General features: G+C 38.6%; 1 protein-coding gene across 3 annotated transcripts in view; it reads left to right on the top strand.

Moving 5' to 3' along the window:
* SHTN1 (shootin 1) overlaps positions 1–25,936 on the top strand; it is a 110,070-nt gene that overhangs the window by 49,671 nt on the left and 34,463 nt on the right. For all 3 annotated transcript variants that reach the window (XM_055559842.1, XM_055559844.1, XM_055559843.1), the window contains exons 6-12: positions 417–514; positions 2,549–2,630; positions 7,476–7,570; positions 11,997–12,143; positions 14,898–15,051; positions 16,870–16,972; positions 21,741–21,823. In XM_055559842.1, the coding sequence (XP_055415817.1) occupies positions 417–514; positions 2,549–2,630; positions 7,476–7,570; positions 11,997–12,143; positions 14,898–15,051; positions 16,870–16,972; positions 21,741–21,823 (762 nt within the window). The remainder of the gene's footprint in view (positions 1–416; positions 515–2,548; positions 2,631–7,475; positions 7,571–11,996; positions 12,144–14,897; positions 15,052–16,869; positions 16,973–21,740; positions 21,824–25,936) is intronic.

Below are 25,936 nucleotides of genomic sequence, written 5' to 3'. Positions count from 1 at the left end.
CAAAATCTCCAAATTGTTAGCTGCCCCGTTTGTTTGTATTGCATTGTGACAAGAGCCCATGGCCATTATAAAATAAAAAAGAAATTAGTACAGTGCCTTAATTTGTTTTGCTAAAAGCTTAAAAAATGCTACTTCTAAAATGCCAGACAGTTTCTAGAATATAGGTTTGACACAATGCAGAGAAAACATAATCTAGTACATTTAACATAGAATGCCTGATAGAAAATTTAAGAAACATAGCTATATTAGGGGAGGGGAACAAGTGAAATTTCCATTGTCTTTTGCTGCTTCCTTTTCCTTCTAATTGTTGAAAACCTTTGACAGTAAACTGCTCATGGACTGGTATTTTCAGTTCTTCTGACAAGATTGATTTCTTCTTTTAAAAATAAGTCTTTATTTTTTCTTTAAAAATGCAGACCTTCGGGATCAAATTGTATCTGTTCAGGAGGAAAAGAAGATATTAGCCATCGAACTGGAAAATCTCAAGAGCAGACTTGTAGAAGTAACAGAAGAAGTATGTATCTTAGGCCCGAAAGGCAGGACCTTTACTGTTTTAAGATGTTTGGGGACAGGCTGCATCAAAAACTTGCTGTTGGAAGCTAATTTCTGACATGAGAACTATGTACCAATTTTAGTCTTCTCTTGTCCCCACTATTCCAGACCTACAAAAAGGTATAGAAAATAAGATCATAAGCATTCATGGGCCCGCTCGGTAGCTCAAGAAATAATGCACTAAAATAGCACTGAAGTGTTTCCTGTTATCCCGCATGTTTCACTGTTTGTAGATTTGTGACGATGATACCTGCATCTGAAATCACACTGTTGCTGCTGGTGAAGAATGATTTTGCTTCTGTAGTCGAGGGCTAACTCAGTAGAGAAAGGCTGTCCTCTGTACCTCCCAACACAGGCATATATGGTAGATGGTAGAATGGGTTCAAGTGGGTATTTGGAGAATCTTTTTATTTTTTCTCCTGAATTGTCTGTAAAAGCAAGAGCACGTACTTAGCCTTCTTTGCACGCGGCTTCAAGAATCTGCCTTTGCAGTCTCGATTTAACTTGTGTCAGTGGTTCTGAGTCTGTAGCCCAAGGTTTCCCAACTGATGTGTTATAGCACCTTGATATCTTGCCAGTGATCAAGTGTCCCAGGGTATGGGTCCCTTCAGTGAGCGGCCTCATCCAGTTCCCATACACATATTCTTAAGGACCAGAATGCGAAAAAGGTTGGGAAGCAGTGCCCATCTACCTCCCAGCCTCAGTTACTGTTTCAGTAAGTGTGAGTGGGAAGAAGGACAATGATATTTTGGAAGCACTGAGCAGGGTATACCAGTTACTAATTTAAACAGAAAGCAACAGTATACTTTGTACTAAAAGAGACCAGTTCACAGACTCTCTGGAAGTGCTGATGGATTCAGGGGCCCTTTCAGGACCATCATCTTAGCTTGTTTCTTGAGTGTTATCATAGGAGAGAAAGACATTTTGATGCATTCCATTTCTCAGTTATAATTATTTATTGATGATTCTCTTCCCTCCCACTTAGAGGTATTATTGCAAGCCATTTCAGAAGTTAGTTTTTTTTATGCTTATTTCAGACATCTGAAAAGTATAAAAAACAAAGTAATGAACATCCATATGCTGACTGCACAGTTCAGTATGTAAAACATTAACATATTATTGAAATCCATGTGTATCTCTCCCTGAGTGCTTTCTCCTGACTCCCTGCCCAGTTTCTCCAAGCAACCATTATTCTGAACTTGGTTTTTATGATTTCAGTGATTATGTTTACATATCTACTACAATGACTAGTATTTTGAATGTTTTTAACTATATAAACTTGCTTCTTAAATTCAACATAATGCTTTTGAGATCTATCCACTTGCTATATGTAACTTTACATTCTTCTTTTAGAACTCTACCATGATAGTCTCTTTTCCTGTGATGCCAAAAATTATTTCAGAAATTGAAGTTTTTTGGGGGGTAGGTTTTCATATGTATTTTAATTAAGTCAAAGGTCAAAGTATTTTTTATTAAAAATCTATGTATGTTTTGCTGCTGCTGCTGCTGCTAAGTCGCTTCAGTCATGCCTGACTCTGTGCGACCCTGCAGACAGCAGCCCACCAGGCTTGCCTGTCCCTGGGATTCTCCAGGAAAGAACACTACGTAAGCCAAATGTCATCAAAGTATAAAATGAATGCCAAAATTTAATATTGTATCCCTGATTAAATGATTCAGGTATTTTTGGGGTGCAATCTAGTTGGATTTTTCCTTTTGAAACGTCAATCATTTACGTTGGATGACTAGAACATTGCCATATTTAAGGAGCAATGCTAATGCTATTTGGAATATGTAAAGAAGTTCCAGGCATATATCCTAAATTAAATAGACACTTTGAGGCTATAAAAATGCTTTAATAAAAGCCTAACACAGTGAAGGCAATTATTGCTTTAGTGTAGCATCGGGTTGAAAATTGAACAGCAGTTTAAGTCGCCCATCATCATGTCATGTTTTACAGTTTTGGATGTTTTCTCCTCTCACAATATCACATTTTTAGGTAAATAAAGTTAAACAAGAAAAAGATGTTTTAAATTTGGAAGTTCTTGAACAGAGAAAAGTCTTAGAAAAATGCAACAGAGGTATGTGTTTCTAGTCTTTTCTTTCAAATCTATAATTTACTTTGTTTATATATATTTTGTATTATTTTATACCTGTGTCTAAAGAGTGTTATAGCAAAAGTTTTCTATATTGTGTCTTAACATCTAGCAATGAGTCTCACTCATTTCCTGTTCTTTTATTACCTAAGTTGGAGCCTGAGGAAATTTAAAAGTGCTTCTGCTTAAGGAATTCACAACCCACTCATTTTGAAACTTCAGACCTAAATCCTCTTTTGTCCTACATGTATCCTGGGACCATGGCCATATTGGTATTTATGTATCTGGTAGGTTTATTCAGTAAACCTCAGTCCAGCAGTGATTGGGATATCTACATAAATACATGCAACATTGGATGATAAAATTTTAAATTAAGAGGAAAAGGAAATAGTTTCATTACTAATATCTAGATTCCATACACATATGTTAACATACAATATTTGTCTTTCTCTTTATGACTTACTTCACCCTGTACAATAGGCTCTGGTTTCATTCACCTCATTAGGACTAACTAAAATGCGTTCTTTTTTAAAGCGGAGTAGCTTTCCATTGTATATATGTACTAAAATTTCTTTGTCCATTCGCCGTGGAGATGCAGACACAGAGAACAGACTCATGGACACAGTGTGGAAGGGGTGTGGGACTAAGTCACTTTGTTTATGTCCGACTCTGTGTGACCTTGTGGGCCATAGCCCACCAGGCTCCTCTGTCCATGGGATTCTCCGGGCAAGAACACGAGTGGGTTGCCGTTTCCTTCTCCAGGGGATCTTCCAATCCAGAGATCGAACCTGCATCTCTTATGTCTCCTGCATTAACAGGCAGTTTCTTTGCCACTAGTGCCATATGAGAGAGTGGCATGGAAACATATACATTACCATGTATAAAATATAGTCAGTGGGAATTTGCGGTGTGACATAGGGAGCTCAAGCCCGTGTTCTCTGACCACCTAGAGCAGTGGGATGGGGTGGGAGTTGGGAGGGAGTTTCAGGAGGGGGAGACATACGTATGGCTGATTCGTGTTGCTGTGTGGCAGAAACCAGCACAGTATTGTAAAACAAATATCTTGCAATAAAAAATTAAAAAAAAAGAGGATATGGAAAACAGGACAAAGGGAAAGTGAAAGTCTGTGTTCAGATACAAGGTGCCTCCTTGCTCCAAGTCCTTGCACATTTCCTGCCTGTGTGCCTGAAGTCTGGCTGTGAGCTCCCTGGGAGCCAGAGCCAAGAGAGATTCATGATCTTTTCTGTGAATCACATAAAAATTTACCTCTTCGTCAGAAGAAGCAGACCTGGTCTCATGGTGAGAAAGAACTTTCTTCTAGAGAAAATTCTGTGTAATTTGATTTTATCATCCTAGTCATAAAGCATAGCATGTAATCTCATGGTGCTGTTTCTTATGTCTCCTGGTTTAGAACAAAGGAGTTATGCCAAAGTGCAAACGTAATTCTCAAGGGAAGCAGGGCCTCTTACTGTGCTTTTTGTTCTGCTTTTTCCCCTCAGCCACTGTCTTTCCTAGTTCAGAAACTACAACTTGAAAAGGAAACCTTTCAGACCCAGCACCTTCCCTGTTGGTAGTGGCGGTGGTTCTCTATCTTTGTGTCATTTATGAATTGAGATTCTTTTCTTTTTAATAAATGAACTTATAGCTAAGTGTGGGAGATGCACTAGGTTGTAACATTTCCTTTGCTCTTTGTGCATTTAAGAAGATATAAATGGTATAGAAGACTTTTCAGTTGTGATACACTATGCTATTAACAGGCTTCTACAAAGGTTAGTATGATGGCCCTTGCCTTCAGGGAGCCCCCTATCTAAGAAGAGAGAGAGATTATGTAAATAAATACATGACTAGGACCAACCCAATTTATTTCAGTCTAAGAGGACCAGGGCATGTGAAAATTCACTTTTTATCATAGTGTTCTGGTCATAGGAAAGAAAGTCAATTATCTTGCCCAGGACTTCTTTTTAAAAATAGGTTTGAGAATCATTTAGCTCTCAGGGACCTATAATTCACATCACAAACCACCACTTACATTGCTTCACTTGAGCAAGACTGTTAGTCTTTCCTCTGAGGAGGCGGTAGATTGACCGAGTACAAAGTTTGAAATTCTATGTCATTACACAGCAAACCAGTTCTTAGTCAGTTACGACTGAAGTGCCCTGGAGGAACAGCTTGTGAAAGCAGCCATTAAGAGAGCCTTTTTAAAGCTTTTTATCGCTATGACTCAGCTCAGAGTTGAGAGTGCCTGGCCTGAATCTGATGGAGAGATCAATGTACTATCCACCCATGTGGTACCTACTTGGTGATGACGCCATCACTCCCTCTGTCCCATCTATATCATTATTTAACAAAATGTCAAAAAGTAGGAAAGAATTCATGTTGCTCCTATTTGACAGGATATTCCCTTTGAAGGTTTCTGCCCACAGGGATTCTTTAGTTCAAAGCTCTGATTCTAGGTCTCTACAGATCTAAGGCTGCTTCTTTTCTTTATAAACATGGATAACACTTTGAAACAACTAATACATACACACACACACACGTATACATTTTTCTTTCTTTTTATTCAGGTAACATACTTTTTTTGGTGGGAAGTATAAATGCATATTGGAAAAGGAAAAAAAAAATCTCAACTTTTATAGTCCAGGTATGAGCACTGTTAACATTTTAGTGTTTATTCTTCCAGGAGAGGAAAGGAGGGGAGGGACAATTTACAGGTAGGGGACTAAGAGGTACAAAGTATTATGTATAAGATAAGTTACAAGGATATGTTGTACAACACAGGGAATATAGCCAGTGTTTTATAACTATAAATGGAGCATAACCTTTAAAAATTGTGAATCACTATACTGTACACCTGTAACATAATTTTGTGCATCAACTATCTTTCAATCAAAAAGCCTATATATACAGGTTAAATTGTTTGTTAAATATGTTTATAATGTATATGGAGTATAAAGAAAATACCAACAAAAAGGATAGTCTTTTTATCCATTGGTATTTTACAAGCCCCTGAACATCAATCTCTACTTGTATTTCTTCATTGAATTTTTATCATAGTTTTTATTTGTAGTTTTTCAGATATGTATATATCTCTGAACAGCATATTATTTAATTTTGCATGAACTTGATATATATGCTGTCATTTTGCCTGTGTCCTTCTGCAGCTTTTTGCATTTGTGAGGTTCATCCATATTAAAGGGTTTTACTGTGGTATGTTTCTTTTCTCTGCTGTATAATATTTCATTTGATGTCTATACCAAAATTTGTTTATCTAGTATCCACTCCAGTACTCTTGCCTGGAAAATCCCATGGATGGAGGAGCCTGGTGGGCTGCAGTCCATGGGGTCGCTGAGGGTAGGACACCACTGAGCGACTTCACTTTCACTTTTCACTTTCATGCATTGGAGAAGGAAACGGCAGCCGACTCCAGTGTTCTTGCCTGGAGAATCCCAGGGACGGGGAAGCCTGGTGGGCTGCCATCTCTGGGGTCGCACAGAGTCGGACACGACTGAAGCGACTTAGCAGCAGCAGTATCCAGTTGGTGGATGTTTGAGTTTTTTCCAGTTTTTTGGTATTCCAAATCATTGTGTTATGAGAATTCTTACACATGTCTTCTGGTGCAAATATCAAAGAGTTTCACTAACGTACACACCAAATGTAATATTTTATCTTCAATTTCACTACATAATGCCAGATTACTTTTAAAGTAGGTCTGTAAGTTTATATGCCTGTTAACAGTGTGTTTGTTCTCATTGTTCTGTGCCCTGTGCAAACTTGATATAGCTATACTTTAAAATTGTTGGCAGTCACCTCTTTGGTGAGTATAAAAGGATAGCTATGGTTTTACTTTCCATCTCCTTGGTTACTGATAAAGATGTTTGTTGGCCTTTTACATATTTCCTCCTCTGTGAAACTTTTATTGATGTGTTTTATATGTGGCTTTTAAGAAACAGGAATGAGCTCATTTTAAAGATATGTCATGAAGGTCTTTCCCATTTAGGAAATATGCCTCTACAATATAATTTTTTATGTTTTTATGTTGGTTTCTACCATGCAGCAGTGCACAACAGTGCAAATCAATCATCCCCTCTTGAGCGTCCCTTTCCGCTCCCGCCCCACCCCTTTGGGTCATCACAGAGTACCAGGCTGGCCTCCCTGTGCTATCCAGCGACTTCCCACTAGTTATCTGTTTCACACACGGTAGTGTATATATGTCAGTGCTACCTTCTCAATTCATCCGACACTGTTCTTCCCCTGCTGTGTCCCATCATCTGTTCTCTATGTCTGCATCTCCATTCTTCCCCTGAAAATATGTTCATCAGTACTGGTTTTCTGGATTCCATTATCTATGCATTAATGAACAATATTTGTTTTTCTCTTTCTTCACTCTGTGTAAGAGGCTCTAGATTCATCCACCTCACTGCACCTCACTCAGTACAACATAATCCTGTTGGCAGAATATTTCTTGTATATTTCTTTACTTACTGACCCCTCAATGTTAGGTCATCTACATTGTTTCATTATTTTCAGCAGTGATGCAGAGAGCACCTTTACAATTAGATCTCTGTAGGTTCATGATTCATTCTCTTAGGAGAATAAATACATTTCTAAAAGTGGAATTGTTGAGTCAAAGGGTATAAATAGTTTTAGATTTTTGATTCACATTGCCAGGTTGGTCTCTGAAAAGGTGTTATCTAATTTATATTCCAGCTACCAATGAATGTGGGTGTTTTGTATGCCTGAATAAGGAATCTTTTCGATGCTGTTTTTTCATCCATTTGCCTAATAATCTGTGTGGCCTATTGTCCATTTTCTTTTCCTTGTCTTCTTAAGTGTCCATGCTAGCAGTAGAAGAGTATGAGGAAATGCAGGTGAACTTGGAGCTGGAGAAGGACCTTCGAAAGAAAGCAGAGTCATTTGCACAAGAGGTAAATGTCTTGCAGAGACCTCATTTTTTAGTTTTATATTTTAAAGAGCTTTGCAGATGATATATGAAAACATTTTTTGAGGTTGAACAAACACTTGTCACTCTGAATAAAGATCATCTGCTCTAGGGAGCTATTTGGAATAGTATCAAGTTCACTGAACTTGGTGTCAGAGATCTGGATTTACATTTTTCCATGTCATTCGGGTAGTAGTCATTTGTTACTAGCAACTCTTAACCTCTTTGGGCTCCACTTTCACCATGGGTGATGATACCAACCTCACCAAGTGGATTGTAAAATCAAATGGCAAGAGTCTTCATAAGAATTTTATAAACTTGAAAATGCTACGGGGAAAATAAATTGTATTTAGGGATACCCATCCCATTACTTGCGATTTAAAGTCTGGTTTGAGTACAGGACTTTTGTATATTTCCAAAAGCCTTAAGAAACTGGGTTACATTTCAGCATATCACCTGAAAGAACATCATGGTGTTCAGTCACTGTTCAGTGCTCTCATTGTGTGCCTTGATTCTGCCACTTGCTGTGGAACATTGTCACACATGTTATACATCCATTATCTGAGCCTTTCCTCTCATGTTAGAGACGAGCTTTGAGCTTCTCATGCTCTGGGTTAACTTTGTTGACACGTGGTGATTGGGTATTTCACGGCTCTGTGACTGGTTTCCAGGGAAATGAAGAGGCATCAGTTGGCTGAGCTGTAACAGCTTATGATGTGTTATGTGTTAACAGCTTATGATATGATCTACATGAGATCTTCTCCATCATGTATAAATATTTTGAATCTGTTTCCCTGCTGTGGGTTCAAGGAAGGTAGCTAAGGAAATGTAAGCATTCTTAGGTGGAAGTATCCAAGGTATAGAAGGAAGACAAAGTGCAGGGTTATGGGAATGACATTTGAAGATCAGATGATGGTTTTGTGCAAGAGTTTTTCCATATTTGAAGGTAACTGTGGTAGCAATGAACCCTATAAAAGTTTAGTCTGAGATCTGATTTGAAATATTATGATTCAAAAAAAAAAAAGAAATATGATTCAGTTTATTCAGAGAGTTTGATGAAAGGTGAGTAAATATTTATTCTCTTATTTCTTGGAAGGAGGAAAAAGAATTGAAGTGTGTTAGAGCCCTTCAGAAAAATCTATAGCGTATAAATAATGGAGCTAAAGAAATGGTTGAGGAGAGAGAGAGTAGAGATAATGTGAAGATGCCTTCATTGCAAAACTGAAAATGTTGGCTGATTTTGACCTGCATGCAAGGGTCTTAATTTTGAGAGACATTTTCAGTTTGCATTCTTGTTTGCAGAATGATGTTAGAATACAAAGCAGCTCAGAGAAAAACTTGAAGGCCATGCAGTAACAGAATAGATGGAAGAAGTAAGATTCCTTTAAGAATATAAAAATGAATTATTCATTCTGCCATGCAACCCGTAGTGATTGGTGCAAACAGTGCTGACAGGTTAATCCAGAATGAGGAGAGAGATGTTTGAGGAGGGAAAGCGAGAGCAGTGGTACTTACCCTGCTGGTGTGTGTGTGTGTGTACACGTGTGCTAAGTCACTCAGTCATGACCGACTCTTTGCGACCCCATGGACTGTGCCTGCCAGGCTCCTCTGTCCATGGGATTTTCCAGGCAAGAATACTGGAGTGGGGTGCCATTTCCTCCTCCACACTGCTGGTAGCATAAGTATTTGCAACAGTGCTTGATGATTTTACAGTATCTAAGGCTTGGTCTACACAATAGTAAGAAGAAAAGACAAAACTGAATTAGAACTGGTATATCTTCCCTTTTACGTGGTTTATAGATTCTCAGGTTTTCAACAGACAACTGCCGATAAAAGGTATCTGACTTAACTAGAGAAATACCACTTTTGCATTTTGTTCTTAGTGCATTCAGCAAATATCTTTCAAGCCAGACACTGCGTGGGTAGTGGAAATATAATGGTGAAGAAAGCAAATACGACTCCTGCCCTGTTGGAGTATATAGTGTAGAGCCATAGAAATCATTTTTTAAAGTTAATTTAGGTCACCTTTTTTAACTACAAAAGGAAGATATATACCCTGTAAACATGCAAACAATTTTCAAATGTGTAAATTAAAAATTGAATGTTTCTTCCTTCTACGTTTGTCCAATTAAAAAACCAAAAGCATGATCACTTACAAGGAGGGAACAGTCAGTTGTCCTCATAACTATATTAACTGTTTGTATTTCTTCAACATAATTTCAACTCTTGAAACCTTTCCTGTACTTTTTGAATGTATATTTTTTGCTATTTAGTGTAGTTTTTCTTTCCTCTGTTTAAAGATGTGAATACTTTTTCAACATGTAGTCCTAATATACTGAGGGAATGTTACATAATAAGTTTTGTTTTCAGACAACTGAGATGATAATATTTTAATGTTATTTTTGAAAGAATGAATTATATATTAATGACACTAAATTTTCTTCTCATTCTTTGAAGAGATGTAGGAAATTTTCTCTGAAATTCTGGTACCAATGTTATTATTTGTCTGATAAGGGACCCACTTAATAACTCTAACCAAGAAGTTCTTTCCATAGCTAAAAGCCAAATTCATTAGTGTTCAGTAACTGAATTTTCTTTAAATATATCTTTAGAAAAGGCATGTAGTGTTTTATTTTAGTACTTTAAAGTCTAGAAAAGGTGGTCTAATGACTAATATTTTTCAAGTTGCCGTCGTTATTGAAAGGAACTTCTTTTCTGTATGTTCTTTTCATCTTATATTGCAATTTAGGGATTGTTACAGGGCTTTGCAAAAGAAATTCATGTTATTAACATCCCTAAGACACGGTCTTTTTTCTTTTCTCTCTAAAATAACAGTTGAAACAATTTATAATCATGTAAGTTAAGCAAGTTTTCCTGAGAGCTATAACTTTCCCCAAGAGAACCAGAGTACAGAGGAGCAGGGCAGGGAGAGTCATAAAGCCACCCCTGGCATCGGTGGTCCTTGTGCCTGCATTGTCTGACTGCTGGGCCCTTCACCTCTGCCCTGGTCAGCCCCACTGAGTGCTTCCTCTCTGTCTGCTCCTGGATTCGGAGCACTCTTGGTGAAAGGCCTCACTTGCTGGGGAGCCAGAGAATCTCAGTTGTTTCAGTTGGATTTGTTGGCCTTTTATGTTGACTGTAAGATACTGTCTAAGATACCAACACGGGACTCCAACCAGTTGAGTTTTAAGAGGGGAAAATGTATAAAAAATAAATTACTGTAATATTATTATTCAGTAGTAATCTGAAACAAATCATTTCAATTAGACTATTGGTTTCAAATTTAAGATACTATGATGGAATGTTGTTGATGCTTCCCTAGTGCATAGATGCTTCCAGTCTCACTTTTCGCCAGCCCAACACTTGTGCACTCATGGATACTTACTCATCCTCTGTTCCTATTCTTACACAGGCATCAGATGGAAGAAGAATGTAAATTTCACTTGCAAATGTTGCTCTACTATAAAATGGGCCTGATTTCAGAATTTGTAGAACATTTTGTGTTCAGACTCGGCCACTGGCTGCTTTGTGTAGCATATTAAGGAAAAGAAGTAATAGGTGAATAGGAAATAATGTTGCTTTCAACCATGAAAAGTTGTGAAGATTAGGTTAAGAATATATGTAAATTGTTTAATAAAAGGCTCAGTTTGATTAACATACCTTTTTCTTTCTCTTTACCCTCCTACTGTTAACTACTTTTGTCACTGAGGAAAAGCTGATTGGTTTAAGACAAAAATCTTAGGTCTGTTAAATAACTGAGAAAGAGATTAGCCAGATGGTGAAGAGCATGGGCCTGTAAATCAGACAGATCTGGGTTTAAATCCTGGGTTTTGCCACTCACTTGTGTCTTTGGGAAAGCTGCTTAACCCCTCAGAGCCTCAGTTATCTTATTAGTAAAAGTGGGATAATAATAGTGTCTACTTGACAGTGGGGTTCTAGGGATTAGATGATAGACTGCATGTAAAATGATTGCTGCCACACCTATCCTGTCGTCTTCAATATGTTTTAGCTTCTCAAAGCAGATGAATTCACCTCACAGGGATCGATGTAAAGGATTAAAATAATGTGTAGAACATATTTAGTAGAATACTTGGCATAAGTTCTTGATATATATTAGCTGCTACTGCTAGTATTTATATATTTTGAAGCAATAATAAAATAAAAGCTGCAGTATAGGACTAAACTATTGTATATATACTATGCTGAGATGAAGGTAAAGGTTCTAAAGATTACATAAAAGTTATGAATGAAAACTTAGCATAGGACTCATTACTTCTAAAATCATCACACTACCATTCAGAAATTGTGTTTGCCTTTTTAATGAAAACTCCACCTTTCCTTTTGCTCAAGTTTCCATTGAGGAGGCTTGTGAACGTGAGTGGTATCTACATTTTTGTAATTAACTTTTGTAGATGTTTATCGAACAGAACAAGCTAAAGAGACAAAGCCACCTTCTACTACAGAGCTCTGCTCCTGACCGGCAGCTTTTGAACGCATTAGATGAAAATGCAAAACTTGTCCAGCTCCTTGAAGAAGAGAGAATTCAGCATCAACAAAAGGTAACAGATTTTCTCCTGGGTTTTTAGTGCACACACATCCTTAAACTGAGAGGAGTTAGTCCAGAAGCTCATAGTTCCTTATTTTGCTTGAGTTACTAAGTCTTTCCAGTGTTTTCACCTTTTAGGAAAAAAACTACCAAATGAACTTCTAGTACCCATCTAAGATTTATAGTGCACTGTTGTAGGCTCTGTTGTTGTTGTTTGGTTGCTAAGTCATGTCTGACTCCTTTGTGAACTCGTGGACTGTAGACCACCAGGTTCCTTCTGTCCATGGGGTGGGATTTCCCAGGCAAGAATACTGGAATGGGTTGCCATTTCCTTCTCTAGGGGATCTTCTGACCCAGGATCAAACCCACATCTCCTGCGTTGGCAGATGGACTCTTTACCACTGAGCCACCAGTAGGGTTTATAGTGACTTTTAAACCGTCCAAAGGATCTGAAGAAGCGAGGCAGAGAGACAACTCAAAAAGAGCTTGAATAATGCAGTTTGGAAATCCATGAGCCCGTTGTGTTTTTGGAGAGTGCATACACTAGGAGAGTGTATTGTGATTGGTCTCAAAGAGCTTGTCGGAGGGAGGAAAAGTCCATGTTAGTAGTAATTGTTTGCTTAGAGAAAATTTCTGATTTTGTAAACTTGCACAAATGTATATGTTTAAAGGCTTCCTAAGTGGTTATTTCAATTTGTTTGAGTACAGTTCCTCCAGCTGACACAGCCTACCTCTGTGTGCTCGGCAGAAAGGATAGTGATCGTGGTGGGTGAGGAGGAGAGGCGGAGAGGAGGCGAGGCAAGCAGGTGGAACAAAGCCTTTCAAATTAAAGAATCCACTTAAGAAAAATGGCATCAATATTCATGCTACTTACAGTGTCCCTAGTTGGTGAGGGAAAGGCTGTTAGCTGCCATTTGTTAGCACCTGTGGAAGTCTCTTTAGGCAACACTGTTGACATTTAATCCTTGGATGTTCCTGGAGTTTTTACCAAGTTGGTTGTGAGGTAAATTTTTTTTCCTTCAATAAGAAATGTTGGCGTATATGTAGGGAAGCTCTAAATGAATACATGGTAATAGTGCTTGGCTCTGGGAAAGTGCCCTGGGGGATAGGATGGAAGGGACTTTTTTTTTTTGTCCCCATATGCAGGAATTACCTTTTCAAATAAAGAGAATGAAAGAATGTTTATTTTTATTTAGCTTACTACTAGAATCTTCTGATTTGAAAAAAGCTCTACTACCTGTTTTAGTCGCTAAGTCATGTCTACCTGTTTGTAACCCCATGAACTGTAGCACACCAGGCTCCTCTGTCCATGGGGTTTCCCAGGCAAGGATACTGCAGTGGGTTTGGGTTGCCATTTCCCTCTCCAGAGGCTCTTCCTGACCCAGAGATCGAACTCAAGCCTCCTGCATTGCAGGTGGATTCTCTACTGCTGAGCCACCCGGGAAGCCCTCTTCTACATGTAGTTACCTCATTAAATAATGCATGCCGAGAACCTAGGAAATTATATTGAGGATGGGACTAAATTGTTGGGTGTATACCTTGTTGGGGTAGGGTACTGAAGAGTATTTATAAGTTATAAATGAAATTAGAGCAATCAGTACTTCTAAACCTATTTTACTGTACTGTTATTCTGGATAATCTTTCAGGTTCGTGGTTGGAAAATATTTCTTACCTGTCTATAAGTTCGCTTGCAAATTCAGCAATCTTTAAAACACAAGTGTGTTGTTTTTATTATTATAATAAGGAAATCTTAAAAATACAGAAAAAGCTAAAACAGAAAACTAAGATTAATTAAAAATTCCATATTTTGGTACATATCCAAACTTTAGGTAAATATATAGTTTTATGAATATAGTTTAAATGGGATCATTGCAAGCATATTGTTCTACAACCTGGTTTTTTTCCATTGGTAATATATTAACATCTTTCTATGTCAGTGTATAGTGAGGTATGTGATTTAAAATTTTTGCGTAGTATTGATATTTCACTTAATGAACACTGTAATTTATTAAATCAATAATATTGGTGGACAATGTAGCTTATTTCCAAAATTTCCTTGTTGCAGAGAATGCTCTAATGAATGTATTTGAACACCTGTCTACTTCTCTAAAACAAGTTCTAGAAGTAATATTACTGAATCAAAGGGACTTTCCTTCCTTTCTTTTTTTTTATGGTTTTTGTTGCTACCAAATTGTCTCACTAGGACTCCTTTTAATATTACCTGAGTTTTTCTTTTGAAATGGGCATAGAAGTGTTAATCTGTTTTAAATGAATTTTTTACTTATATGAATATTAAAAACTAAATTTTCTGGGATATAAGTCTCCAATAAATTTAAAAGAATCACATCACTGATAATATAAGTATTATCTGTGGTGGTAGTGGTGAGGGCTTACTTGCTAAATCGTGTCCAACTCTTGGGACTCCATGGACTGTAGCCTGTCAGGTTCCTCTGTCTATGGAATTTCCCAGGCAAGAATTCTAGAGTAGATTGCCATTTCCTTTTCCAGGGACTCTTCCTGATCCAGGGATCGAACCCACGCCTTCTGTATTGTAGGCAGTCTCCTACATTGCAGGCAGATTCTTTACCAACGAGCCCCCAGGGAAGGCCCAGTATTATCTGTATCCCAGGATTGGTGTGATTAAGATGAATTGGAATCTCTTTGCTCTGAAATGCAAAGTAAAAGAGAAATGTTTGTTTTTCCCCTTGTTTTCCTTGACAAAGGAAAAACTATTATCACTGTATAAAAGTCTATTTATAATTTATAGGTCAAAGAACTAGAAGAGCAACTACAGAATGAAACTTTCCACAAGGAGATACACAGTCTCAAACAGCAACTGGAGCTTCTCGAAGAAGATAAAAAAGAACTGGAATTGAAATACCAGAATTCTGAGGAGAAAGCTAGAAATTTAAAGCATTCCGGTAAAAACATTGAGTAGGCTATTATGTCTTAGTATTAAAATGTGAATCTTTCATGGCTAGTACATTTACTGAATGCTCTGAATTCTATAGAAAAATTCCAAGCTTTCTTTTAAATTCCCTCATTTCTGACTATTGTAGTTAAGTAGAACGATCACTGTAATGAGATGATTCACAAATATTTAGACTTACTTTTTGGACTCAGAGCTTTTATGAGCATCACATACAGAATTAAGAGACAGAGATACAATTAATATGGGAAGACCAAAACTTCAGCGTTTCTCAGGGCTTCAGAGATGAGTGTTCATTGAGTACTTATTTTGTCCATTTTAGGGTGTATTTTTAAAAAAGAAGCTTTTCAGGTTCATACTACCTTTATCTTCGATGTCTAATTATACACATGAAATAATGCTTTCAATATCACGCCTATCAATAAAAATGGGGAACAATATGTATATTAAATCGAAAAATCTTTAAAACAGCAGGGGGTACTTAAATGATGTATTCATTCAGGTCTAGAAGGCTTAACAGGAATGTGTGAGTTAGATTACTACACAGGGATAAATAATAAGTTTCTGTTGGAAAGTAAGTAATTTAAGGAGTCAGGTTGTTCCCTTTATAACAGCTTCAATATTCACTTCAGATATTTTTGGTTAATTTTATACTAGAATTTTGAAATCTGTACCGAAGAATCAAGTAGGCTTTTTTTTTCTTTAAAAAATATTCAGTGCTTTCTAATCCACAATGAAAATGAACTACAATTTATTTTTTTTAATTTATCTAAAATTAAGAAGTAGTTCATTCTTTTTGTCTGCTGTGTATATGCTCAGCCATACCCAGTACCCTGGGGTGCTGTAAGAAATATAGAAGAAAAGAAACCATACTTTATTGTCCACGAGGATATCAGATTCCCTTTAGAGAAATAGACACATGTATATGAAATAACTAGAGAATACTTGGTGTTGGAGAACCTTGCCTACCCTGCTTATTTAAATGCTGTCAATAAAAACAAATGGACAGGTCACTGGAGTACAGTTAGTCATGGAAAGTAAAATGACTGCATAGAGGGAGAGCTTTTCCTGAGAACAGTACCTGTAGCCCATGAGAGCTCAATTAGAGGTATTCACATCTGTGCTATAAATTTAAATTGAGTTTTCTGGCAGTCAGGAACTATGTCTTAAACAGCACCAAGCACAGGCTCTTTTCACATTGTTGGAGCTTAGTAAGTACTTGTTTTATTAATGGCTTGAATGAATTGAATGAATAAATTGTATTTCCAGAATGCTTTTCAAAAGAACAAAAAGTTTCTGAGTTAGACATTTGAGAGTTTGAGTCTGGTTAAAATGATGAACTCTAGGATTTGCAGCTTTGAAGGAGATTAAGTGGAGGAGGAAAGTATGCTATTAAAATTCATTACTAAATGTCATCTTTAAAATTAATTCAGTTCTTGGTCTATACACTTTAAAAGTCAAATATTAACAATTTCTTAGTGTTTGGGTGGCATATTCCATTCTTAACAAATATTTCTTCAGCCTACTCAGTCCTTACTTCCCACCCATCCAGCCATTGTCTTGATTTTTTTTCCTTTTCCATAGTTTGTACATATAGCAAAAACATGGTAATTTTTTGGTAATGTATATAAGGTCTCTCTCACTGATGATAAAAAGCTTAAAAGGTTGTGTAACTTCATACTGGAATTTCTAACTTTGCCCTAGTAAAAGAATGTGATTTTGAACAGGTGATTTTTTTCCCTTTATATGTATATAAGGTGCTAAGTTGCTTATTTCATCTGTTTTTTCTGAATGCTTGCTCTCTGTGCAGTTGATGAACTCCAGAAACGGGTGAACCAGTCTGAGAATTCAGTACCTCCGCCACCACCTCCTCCACCCCCACCTCCTCCCCCTCCTCCCCCCAATCCTATCCGGTAAGCACATCCAGGAAGATGGCTCTACCTCAAATGATAGTCCTTGTCAGAGAAACTGAAGTTTATGTTATTGGTATCCTTTTTAAAAAATACTGGTTTAGAATGCATCATTAGACACGGGTAAAATGTTTGAAAGATATTAACAGGTGTTTCAGAGAATTTTCTGAAGGCCAGTGTATCATTCCCTTCTTATAATATATTGTTGTTGTTTAGCTGCTAAGTCGTGTCCGACTGCAACCCCATGGACTGTAGCCCTCTAGGCTCCTCTTTCATGGGATTTCCCAGGCAGGAAACTAGAGCAGGTTGCCATTTCCTTCTCCAAGGGATCTCCCCAATCCAGGGATCAACCATCTCCTGGTGGATTTTTTTTTTTTTTTTTACCACTGAGCCACCAGGGAAGCCCATCTCTTGTAATATATTTAGGGTTCTTAATACCTGTCAAAGACATCTTGTGGCCTACAGGGTTCTTCTTATAGATATTCCGGTTTCATGTGGATGTTCCAAGCTGAGGAGCTAGACATAAAAAAACTTTTTTTGACACCTCAGTTTTAAACTTTCAGTCCATGTCATTAGGATTTTCTTTTACCCTTTAACCAGAAGATCAAGGAATTTTGAGCTTCTCCAGAATGTTTTTATGTTTTTCTCTCACTAATTTGAAAAGCTACAGTTTGTTATTTAAAAAAATAAAAATACTGAACTAATAAAAACCTTACAGCTCTTATTAAACTAAAAGTATAATTATTTTTAACTCCTTAACCTCATATTTAAACCTTTAATAATGCTGAGTGAGTTACATTCCATTAAAAGAAATTATGTTTAAATTCTTGCAGCAGGAAATCACATATGCGGACAAAAATTTGCTTTTTCTGAGCCAGAGGTCACTTGATGATGCCAAGGAGCCTGAGCTAAGCACAATACACCCCAGGACATCTCGAGTCAAATTCTGCCTCTTTTGTGGTTCTTCAGTCTACCATCCATGTACATAAGACAACCTACCTGCTGTGTGACAGTTTACCTCCTCATTTTATGCTGTTAACCACTTGTGTGTAATTTATTCTTGATCAAATGAAATTTAAAGTTTTGCTAGAGTTTTACCTTTCATTAACTCATGTGATTTGTTTAATCCGTTCACACAGAGAGTCCATTTATTCGTACTTTGTACCTTTGCAGATCCATCTCAATAGAATGAGTAGCGTGGTCCTCCCACACGACCATGAAAATGGAACTCTGTCTTTTAAAAAGATTCTCATTAGTTTTCCTTACTGAGTAGGGTATGACATAATCCACTTTAAGCCATTGAAGTAGTTAAGGCAAAATAATTTTTACACGTGATCGATCCAAGAGTCAATTGAAAGAATTTCAGGTATTTTTAAATTCTTTCTCTCCTGGGTCGCTAAAGCTGTAGGAGATATTCTGAATTTGACATTTAAAATAGGAAATTCATCACTTTGATCTTTCGCTAAGGTCTAGAATTTTGAGCTTGATAAGAAAGATCACTTGTGTCTGTGAGGAGAGGGAACTATTAAAAAACGATTATAATCCTACTGTTGGCCTTTAAGTTTTAGTCTCTGAAATCTTGAGAGCCCTTCAAATTAAAAGTAAACTATAACTGAAATAGAGAGTTTTCTCAAAGAGCACCCTACAGTTATATTGAGAAACGAAACTAGAATGCCGAGTATGTGTGTCTAAAACATAAACTCTTGTAAGGCCCATTACAGAAAATTTTTGTTGAATAACATGAATGATTTTTCTTTTAAGATGAATTTAAATAGTATAAGACAAAGACATAATTTCTCAGTAGAAAGAGATTTTTATTTTTTGATAAGGAGTATTTTCTTGTCAAATATATTTGCATATGTATTGAGTTTCCCAAGGTTTTCCAACGTTGTTCATGAGCTGTGTTTTAAGGTGATGTAAGGAAATGGAAACCCACTCCAGTGTTCTTGCCTGGAGAATCCCAGGGACAGGGGAGCCTGATGGGCTGCTGTCTATGGGATTGCACAGAGTCGGACACGACTGAAGCAACTTAGCAGTAGCAGTAGCAGCAGTAGGTCCTGGATAGAAGTGAAACTGGGAAGAAACGACTAGGGTCTGTGGCTTCTTTGAGGGGCTTTATTGGGCCCTCCACCCCTCCGTCCCACTTTCTGCTCATTTGACCAGGAGGATGGTTGGGAGACAGATAAGAGAGGAAGAAAGCATAACTTGGTCATTTTGTAGCAGCCAAATGAAAGGGCAGGCTCATGGGAAAAGAGCAGGGTGTATTGGTGTATAGGGTTATAGGGTTCTCCAGAGAAAGAGAAGCAGTGGGGGATGGTGTACATGTGTACATATACATCATACACATAAAAAGAGAAAGTAGCCTGAGTAATTGGTTCATGTGACTGTGGAGGCTGACCAGTCCCAGGATCTGCAGGATAAATCAGCAAGCTGGAGACCAAGGAGAGCCTGCAGTGTAGTTTCAGTTGAAGATCAGCAGGCTGGAGACCCGGGAAGAGGAAGTGTTTCAGTTTTCGTGACTTAGAAGGCAAGAGAGAGCAAATGTCCTAGTTTCAATGCAGGAGAAATTTTATCTTACTTAGGGGTGCATGCTAAGTAGCTTCAGTCGTGTCTGTCTCTACGACCCTGTGGACCATAGCCCACCAGGCTCCTCTGTCCATGGGATTCTCCAGGCATGAATACTGGAGTGGGTTTCAAAATGCCCTCATTCAGGGGCTCTTCCCGACCAGGGATTGAACCCGCGTCTCTTTCGTCTCCTGCATTGGCAGGCGAGTTCTTTACCACTAGCACCACCTGGGAATCCCCTTTATTTGGGGGAGGCTCACCCTTTTGTTGTATTCAAGCCTTCTACCAACTGACTGGAGCCCGTCCCACATGAGGGAGAACGTTCCACTTTACTCAGGCTACCAATTAATTTTTTTTTTTTTAATTTTAACATATATGAACCATGTTTTAGTCATTATTGAATTTGTTATAATATTGCTTCTGCTTTTATGTTCTGGTTTTTTGGCCAAGAGGCATGTGGGATCCCATATACTTGGATTGGAAGGTGAGCTCTTAACCAATGAACCACCAGGGAAGTCCCCAGGCTACCAGTTTAGATGTTACTAGAACCCTCACAGAAACACCCAGAATACTGTTTGGCCATATATCTGAGTAGGCTTCCCTGGTGACTCAGATGGTAAAGAATCTGCCTGCAGTGTAGGAGACCCACCTCCCACCCCTGGGTAGGAAGATTCCCTGGAGAAGGGAATTGCTACCCACTCCAGTATTCTTGCCTGGAGAACCCCATGGACAGAGATGGCTGGTGGGCTACAGTCCATGGGGTCACGAAGAGTCGGACACGATTGAGCGCGTGCACACGCGTACAGGCAGACACGCACACACACATACATGCACATCTCTGAGTACCCTATGACCCAGTCCAGTTGACTCACAAAATTAACCATCAAAGTGGGTGTGACGAACACTAGAGCAATTTCAAGATGAATATTTCCACCTGGGGCAGTTTTCGCTAGAGATTTGACTGGTCCCAGATGTCTTATTCTGGTCTTCTTACCTGTCCTGTGAAACCCACGCTGTCTATTTTCTCTTTAGTCTTAGCACCAGCTTGTCGGATAGTTCTTTATAATGGTACAGATGACTTTCTTGTGGACACTGCACCAGTCTTCAACTTGTACTTCAAATGTACAGGACATTTAAAGCTCACACTTTCTGTCATCCACTTAGGTGGTTTACAAGGAAGGACATCTATTCTCATTCATTTATGTAAACATATACAACTGTGCTGAGCAGTACAAATAACATCTTGCTCTGTAATCTTTTTGTACAGTAATACACATTCCCAAAACTTCCTCTCAGAATCAGAGGTGGGGTGGTTATGGTGTCGTGAGAGATTAAAGGGAGGTCTCGGACTAGTGAGAAGCCCCCAACTAGTGACAGCCCCTGCCTCCATGCAGCCTACCCTGCTTTGGAATGTTAACAAGTAGACCCTGTATTCATTCTCCTGCCTTTTAGTTGACAGAATGGAAAAAAGTAAATTTTACATTATTTCCTTCCTCCCCTTGAGTCCTTTCATTACCTTAAAAGTTTTTTTTTTTGCCTACGTATATATCCCTAAACTACTTTAAATACTTATCCAGTCTGTTACCTGTTTCTAAATTTTAAATATGGATATTGAAAGGTTTTCTGTATCTATTTTACTTTTTAGATGTCTCTGCATCATATTAATAATAACGTTAGCAGCTTCCTTCTTCCAGTAATTGGACGTCTTCCCTGGTGGCTCAGACAGTAAAACGTCTGCCTGCAATGCGGGAGACCCGGGTTTGATCCCTGGGTTGGGAAGATCCCTGGAGAAGGAAATGGCAACCCACTCCAGTACTCTTGCCTGGAAAATTCCATGGACCGAGGAGCCTGGTAGGCTACAGTCCTTGGGGTTGCAAAGAGTCGGACACGACTGAGCGACTTCACTTTCTTTCACTTTAGCAGCCTCCTTCTTCCAGTAATTAGTTTGGTTTTACACAGGAAAGAGATGGGACATCTTTCTCTTTCTTACAGTGATGAAAAATTTCACAATTTATTAAAAATGTAAGTAGGCTACTTATACTACTATACCACTATTAAGTAGTAGGCTACTTAAATTCTAGTTCTATATTCAAATACTTAGAGAAGAGTTGGATTTTTACTGATTATTTGTGAACCTCTACCTTCTATTTCTTGGCTCTTAAGGCATCTGCTAATCTCCTGTCAATCTTTTTTCTTTCTCCCAAAGATCACTCATGTCCATGATCCGGAAGCGATCCCACTCCAGCAGCGGCAGTGCTAAGAAAGAAAAGGCGGCTCAACCAGAAACAAGTAATTCTAACCCACCCTCCAGGGTGCACTTTTTAAGTTGTTGATGACGTACAGTTTTTCAGGAATAGATGTACTTGCTGAGCTCTTTGACTATGAACAGGTTGTTGGGGAGAAACACATGTATACCTGTGGCAGATTCATTTTGATGTTTGGCAAAACTAGTACAATTATGTAAAGTTTAAAAATAAAATAAAATTAAAAAAAAAAAAAGAATAAGCCAAAGAACAGCCATTGCCTTCATGTGGCTTACCATCTGGAGCAGATGGACACGTGTCACTGTGATGTGAGGGGTGCTGGAAACGTGTTTTCACTAAGGGACGGGGTACTTTGGGGAGTAATTCCAGATGAGGGATTTGGGAAAAGGCTTTTTACAGTTGATAGCAAGTGAATGGAGACTTTGTCAAGTATTTGCTATGTACCCTTCAGGGCTGTGTACTGGAGATACAAGATGTAGAGTCACATTTGAGTGGGGCAAGCAGAAAGTAGACCAATAATTACCAATTCACTATATAATTGTTTAAATACATTTTTGAATCAGTACTGTGGAGGAGTGACTGTTGGTACTGACTTAAGAGGCTATAGAGGTAGACTGCTGGGTGTCAGCAAGTGATGTTTCAGCTGAGTAGTTGTGGATTTAGAAGGTCAAGGTATTTCAGGTAAAGTATAATAGATCACACAGAGGGGCAACAATTCAGAGGTCCGGAGTGGGCAAGGAGCTTGGCATATTAGGAAACTGAAAAAAAAAAAGTTGATATTATTAGAACATGGGTGCAAGAGAAGTCTGCTAGGTAGGCAGGAGCCAGATTCTAGAGGTGGTGATCAAGATTTTGGTGCTTATTCTAAGGACAGTAGAAGTTTAAGTAGGAGTGTAACATGAGATGCATCTTTTATAAAAAAATCTCACTGGCTACAGTGAGAGAACAGAGAGAAGACTGCCCAGGAATGACAGTGGATGAGGGGAGACTACTGTACTTTTCAGACAAACATTGCCTGGGCTGAGATGAGGGTGGTAGCAGAGAGAGAAAGAAATGGAGAAAGTCAGGAGCTGTTCAGGGAAGTAACATTCACAGGACTCTGATTCTTTGGAGAGAGAGATGTTGAGGATAGGGAGAGATGGGAATGGAGAGAGAAGAGCTTTCCTGCTGAGCCAAGGCACCAGGTGGGTAGGTGGCGAGTCAGTGCTCAGAGCCGTGGGTGGTTTGATGTGTGGCCACGTTGAAAACAAAAGCTTGAAATGCTAGGGCCGAATCTTGGCCCTTTATGCCTGAGAACTGTAGAACCCAAATTAAACTCCGCAGTGTTTGCTCAACTCCCGTTACTTAAAGAGCATGGTGGGTTTGCCTGGTTCAGGCCCAGATGAGTGGACACTTCTTGGTTCCCTTTTCCTGCCTCTGGGTCTCCTAGCCCCACTCCAGCCATTTTCATACCTCTGCAGTGCAGTGTTCTCAGATCCTGGGTCTAACAAAGTTGTCCTTCATCTTAGCACATTTCTGTGCTGCCCTCTGAGGCAGAATAGAATCTAAAGCCCTGTGGTCTGCTTAGAGGTGGTTTTCTGCCTTTACTGTGGAGCTTCATTTCTCATAGGGCTTTCCTGGTGGCTCAGGTGGTAAAGAATCCACCTGCAGAGCAGGAGACCCAGTTTCGATCCCTGGGTCAGGAAGATCCCCTGGAGAAGGGAGTGGCTACCCACTCCAGTATTCTTGCCTGGAGAATCCCATGGACAGAGGATTCTGGCAGGCTACAGTCCATGGGGTCGCAAAGAGTTGGACGTGACTGAGTGACTAACACTTCACTTTCATTTCTTATTACATGTACCTCACCATATGGCTGGCCCTTGCCTGTAAGTTCCCTGTGCGTTCATTCCTGTCTTTCCTCATCCCAGAATTGTCCTCCTGCCCTCCCTCTGCCAAGGTGCTGTCCTAATCTCCCATCAGATTCCAGGCATATTGCCTGGTGTGTTCCTGGCTCTTCCTCCTCTTCTCTTAGTATTAATAATCCAGAATGAATGGCCCCATTACTGTGTGTTGCTGTGGCAGTTGGCTTCAGATTTTGTTCCCATAAGGATGTAATGTCCCACCCCAAGACTCTGCTCTGGTGTTCGAGTTATTTCTACATCTCTCCCCCTGAGTAGATTGCAGACTGTTTGAAGGCTCACTCCTCTCTGCAGCCATCCACAGCTTTCATGCATATTGATTGAATCAAAGTTTAGACTTTTCTTCTTATCAAGCACCTTGCAGCACCATTACAGACAAAAGCTGTTTGATTGTATCTGTGGATTGACTTTTTTGGCTTACCTCCTGCAGCCCATTGTAATGGTGCTAAAAGATAAATTCTGCTTTGCCAGGGCATTGCAGGATTTAGAAGTCCTGACTTCTGTGATCTGCAGGGCAGCTATGCCCTTGGATTACTGATTACTGGCTGTAAATCTTCCCTGACACTTGTAATTAAGATTAAAATTTTGTTTGTTTCAATCTCGTTTGGGGAAAAAAAATAATCTCGTTTTGGGAAAACTGGTTAAGTTTTACAGGGTCAGGAAAGCAGTCAGAATAAAATAAATTCCCCTTCTCAATAAATTGAATATTGCCTTATCAAATTAGCAGATCAAACCAGTCAATCGTAAAGGAAATCAGTTCTGAATATTCATTGGAAGGACTGATGCTGAAGCTGAAGCTTTAATACTTTGGCCACTTGATGTGAAGAACTGACTCATTAGAAAAGACGCTGATGCTGGGAAAGATTGAAGGCAGGAGGAGAAAGGGACGACAGAGGAGGAGATGGTTGGATGACATCCCCAAGTTGATGGGCATGAGTTTGAGCAAGCTCCGGGAGTTGGTGATGGACAGGGAAGCCTGGCATGCTGCAGTCCATGGGGTCGAAAAGAGTCGGACATGACTGAGTGACTGAACTGAACTGATGAACCTCAGCAGCACCCTTAAATTTAAAATAAAAGTGTTCTGAAACTTACTAACTCCGAGTATTAGAAACCATTCAGTTTTCCTTAAGCAAATGATATTTCATGTACAATTTGTGAAATATGGCGGCATTTTCTCCCTCATCCTTGAGCTATTGTTACTTAGGGAATCTAAGTAGTTACTTAGACATCTAAGGCATTGCCTAGGAGACTTTTAGACTGGAGCCATCCTAAAATCATACTGCCTTAATGATAGGTACCATATCCATACTTTGTCTGGCAAGGTAGTTGTCTATAGTGTCTTGTTAATCATTTGCACTAAAAATTGTCATTGAATGGACAGTGATTAAATGCATGATGAATGAATGTAGAGCATCGCACATTGGGGTCAGCTGAGACACTTTGAAGTTTGCATTTATAACGTAGGAACCAGCCCTGCTCTCACATGTTTTCCTGGATTAGCATCATATTATGGCTTTTACTATACAGTTGGTCTGCTTTTCAGTTTTGGAATGGAGAAGTGTTTGTTGCTAGGTTATGACTCTTAAAAAGCTTGATTGTAGGAAAGGCCTGTGAAATATTTTAGAAGTAGTCATAAGATCTCAATACAAGAAAACATGACATACTTTGCAGTTAATAACTCTAATTTTGATAAGAGTGCATTTATTGAACAGGGTTCTGAGATTTGAGAGGTATGCTTGCTCTTCATCATATTTGATATTTAGGTCACTTAATTTGTTGATATCGTCTTTCCTAAATTTGCTAATCTGTAGAATGGGAATAATAGTTTCTATTTCATGGGATTGTTCTGAGAATTACGAGTCTCACCACAGGTAAAGTATTTAGAGTAGTGCCCAGAACATAGAAAATACTCAAAATGTTAAGTAGAAAAATACAGACATGGTACCAACCACCATGAAGGGCAGAAGTCCTCATTTGGCAGACTCTTGTGATCATTATCATTAAGGAAATTTTCTTAACTTTATGATCTTAGGTTAAATCCAAACTTATTCAACCGTGACGTGTTCTTTAGAAAATTTGTACCTCTTAATGACATAAGATTTTTTACATGCCTTAAAAAAAATGTTATTGAAAGAGAAAAGTGGAATGGTGAAATTTAGAAATTCATTTTAGTTTCCTCTAGGCAGTAACAAAAGGTTTTACTGAGCAATAACATAGTGGTTTTGTCTGTGAGTCTTTTT

This window comes from Bubalus kerabau, chromosome 22 (assembly GCF_029407905.1).
Source record: "Bubalus kerabau isolate K-KA32 ecotype Philippines breed swamp buffalo chromosome 22, PCC_UOA_SB_1v2, whole genome shotgun sequence".
In the NCBI taxonomy this organism is placed as follows: Eukaryota; Metazoa; Chordata; class Mammalia; order Artiodactyla; family Bovidae; genus Bubalus; species Bubalus kerabau.
The sequence above is the reverse complement of the archived record's forward strand: the minus strand, read 5'-3'. Positions and strand labels throughout refer to the sequence as shown.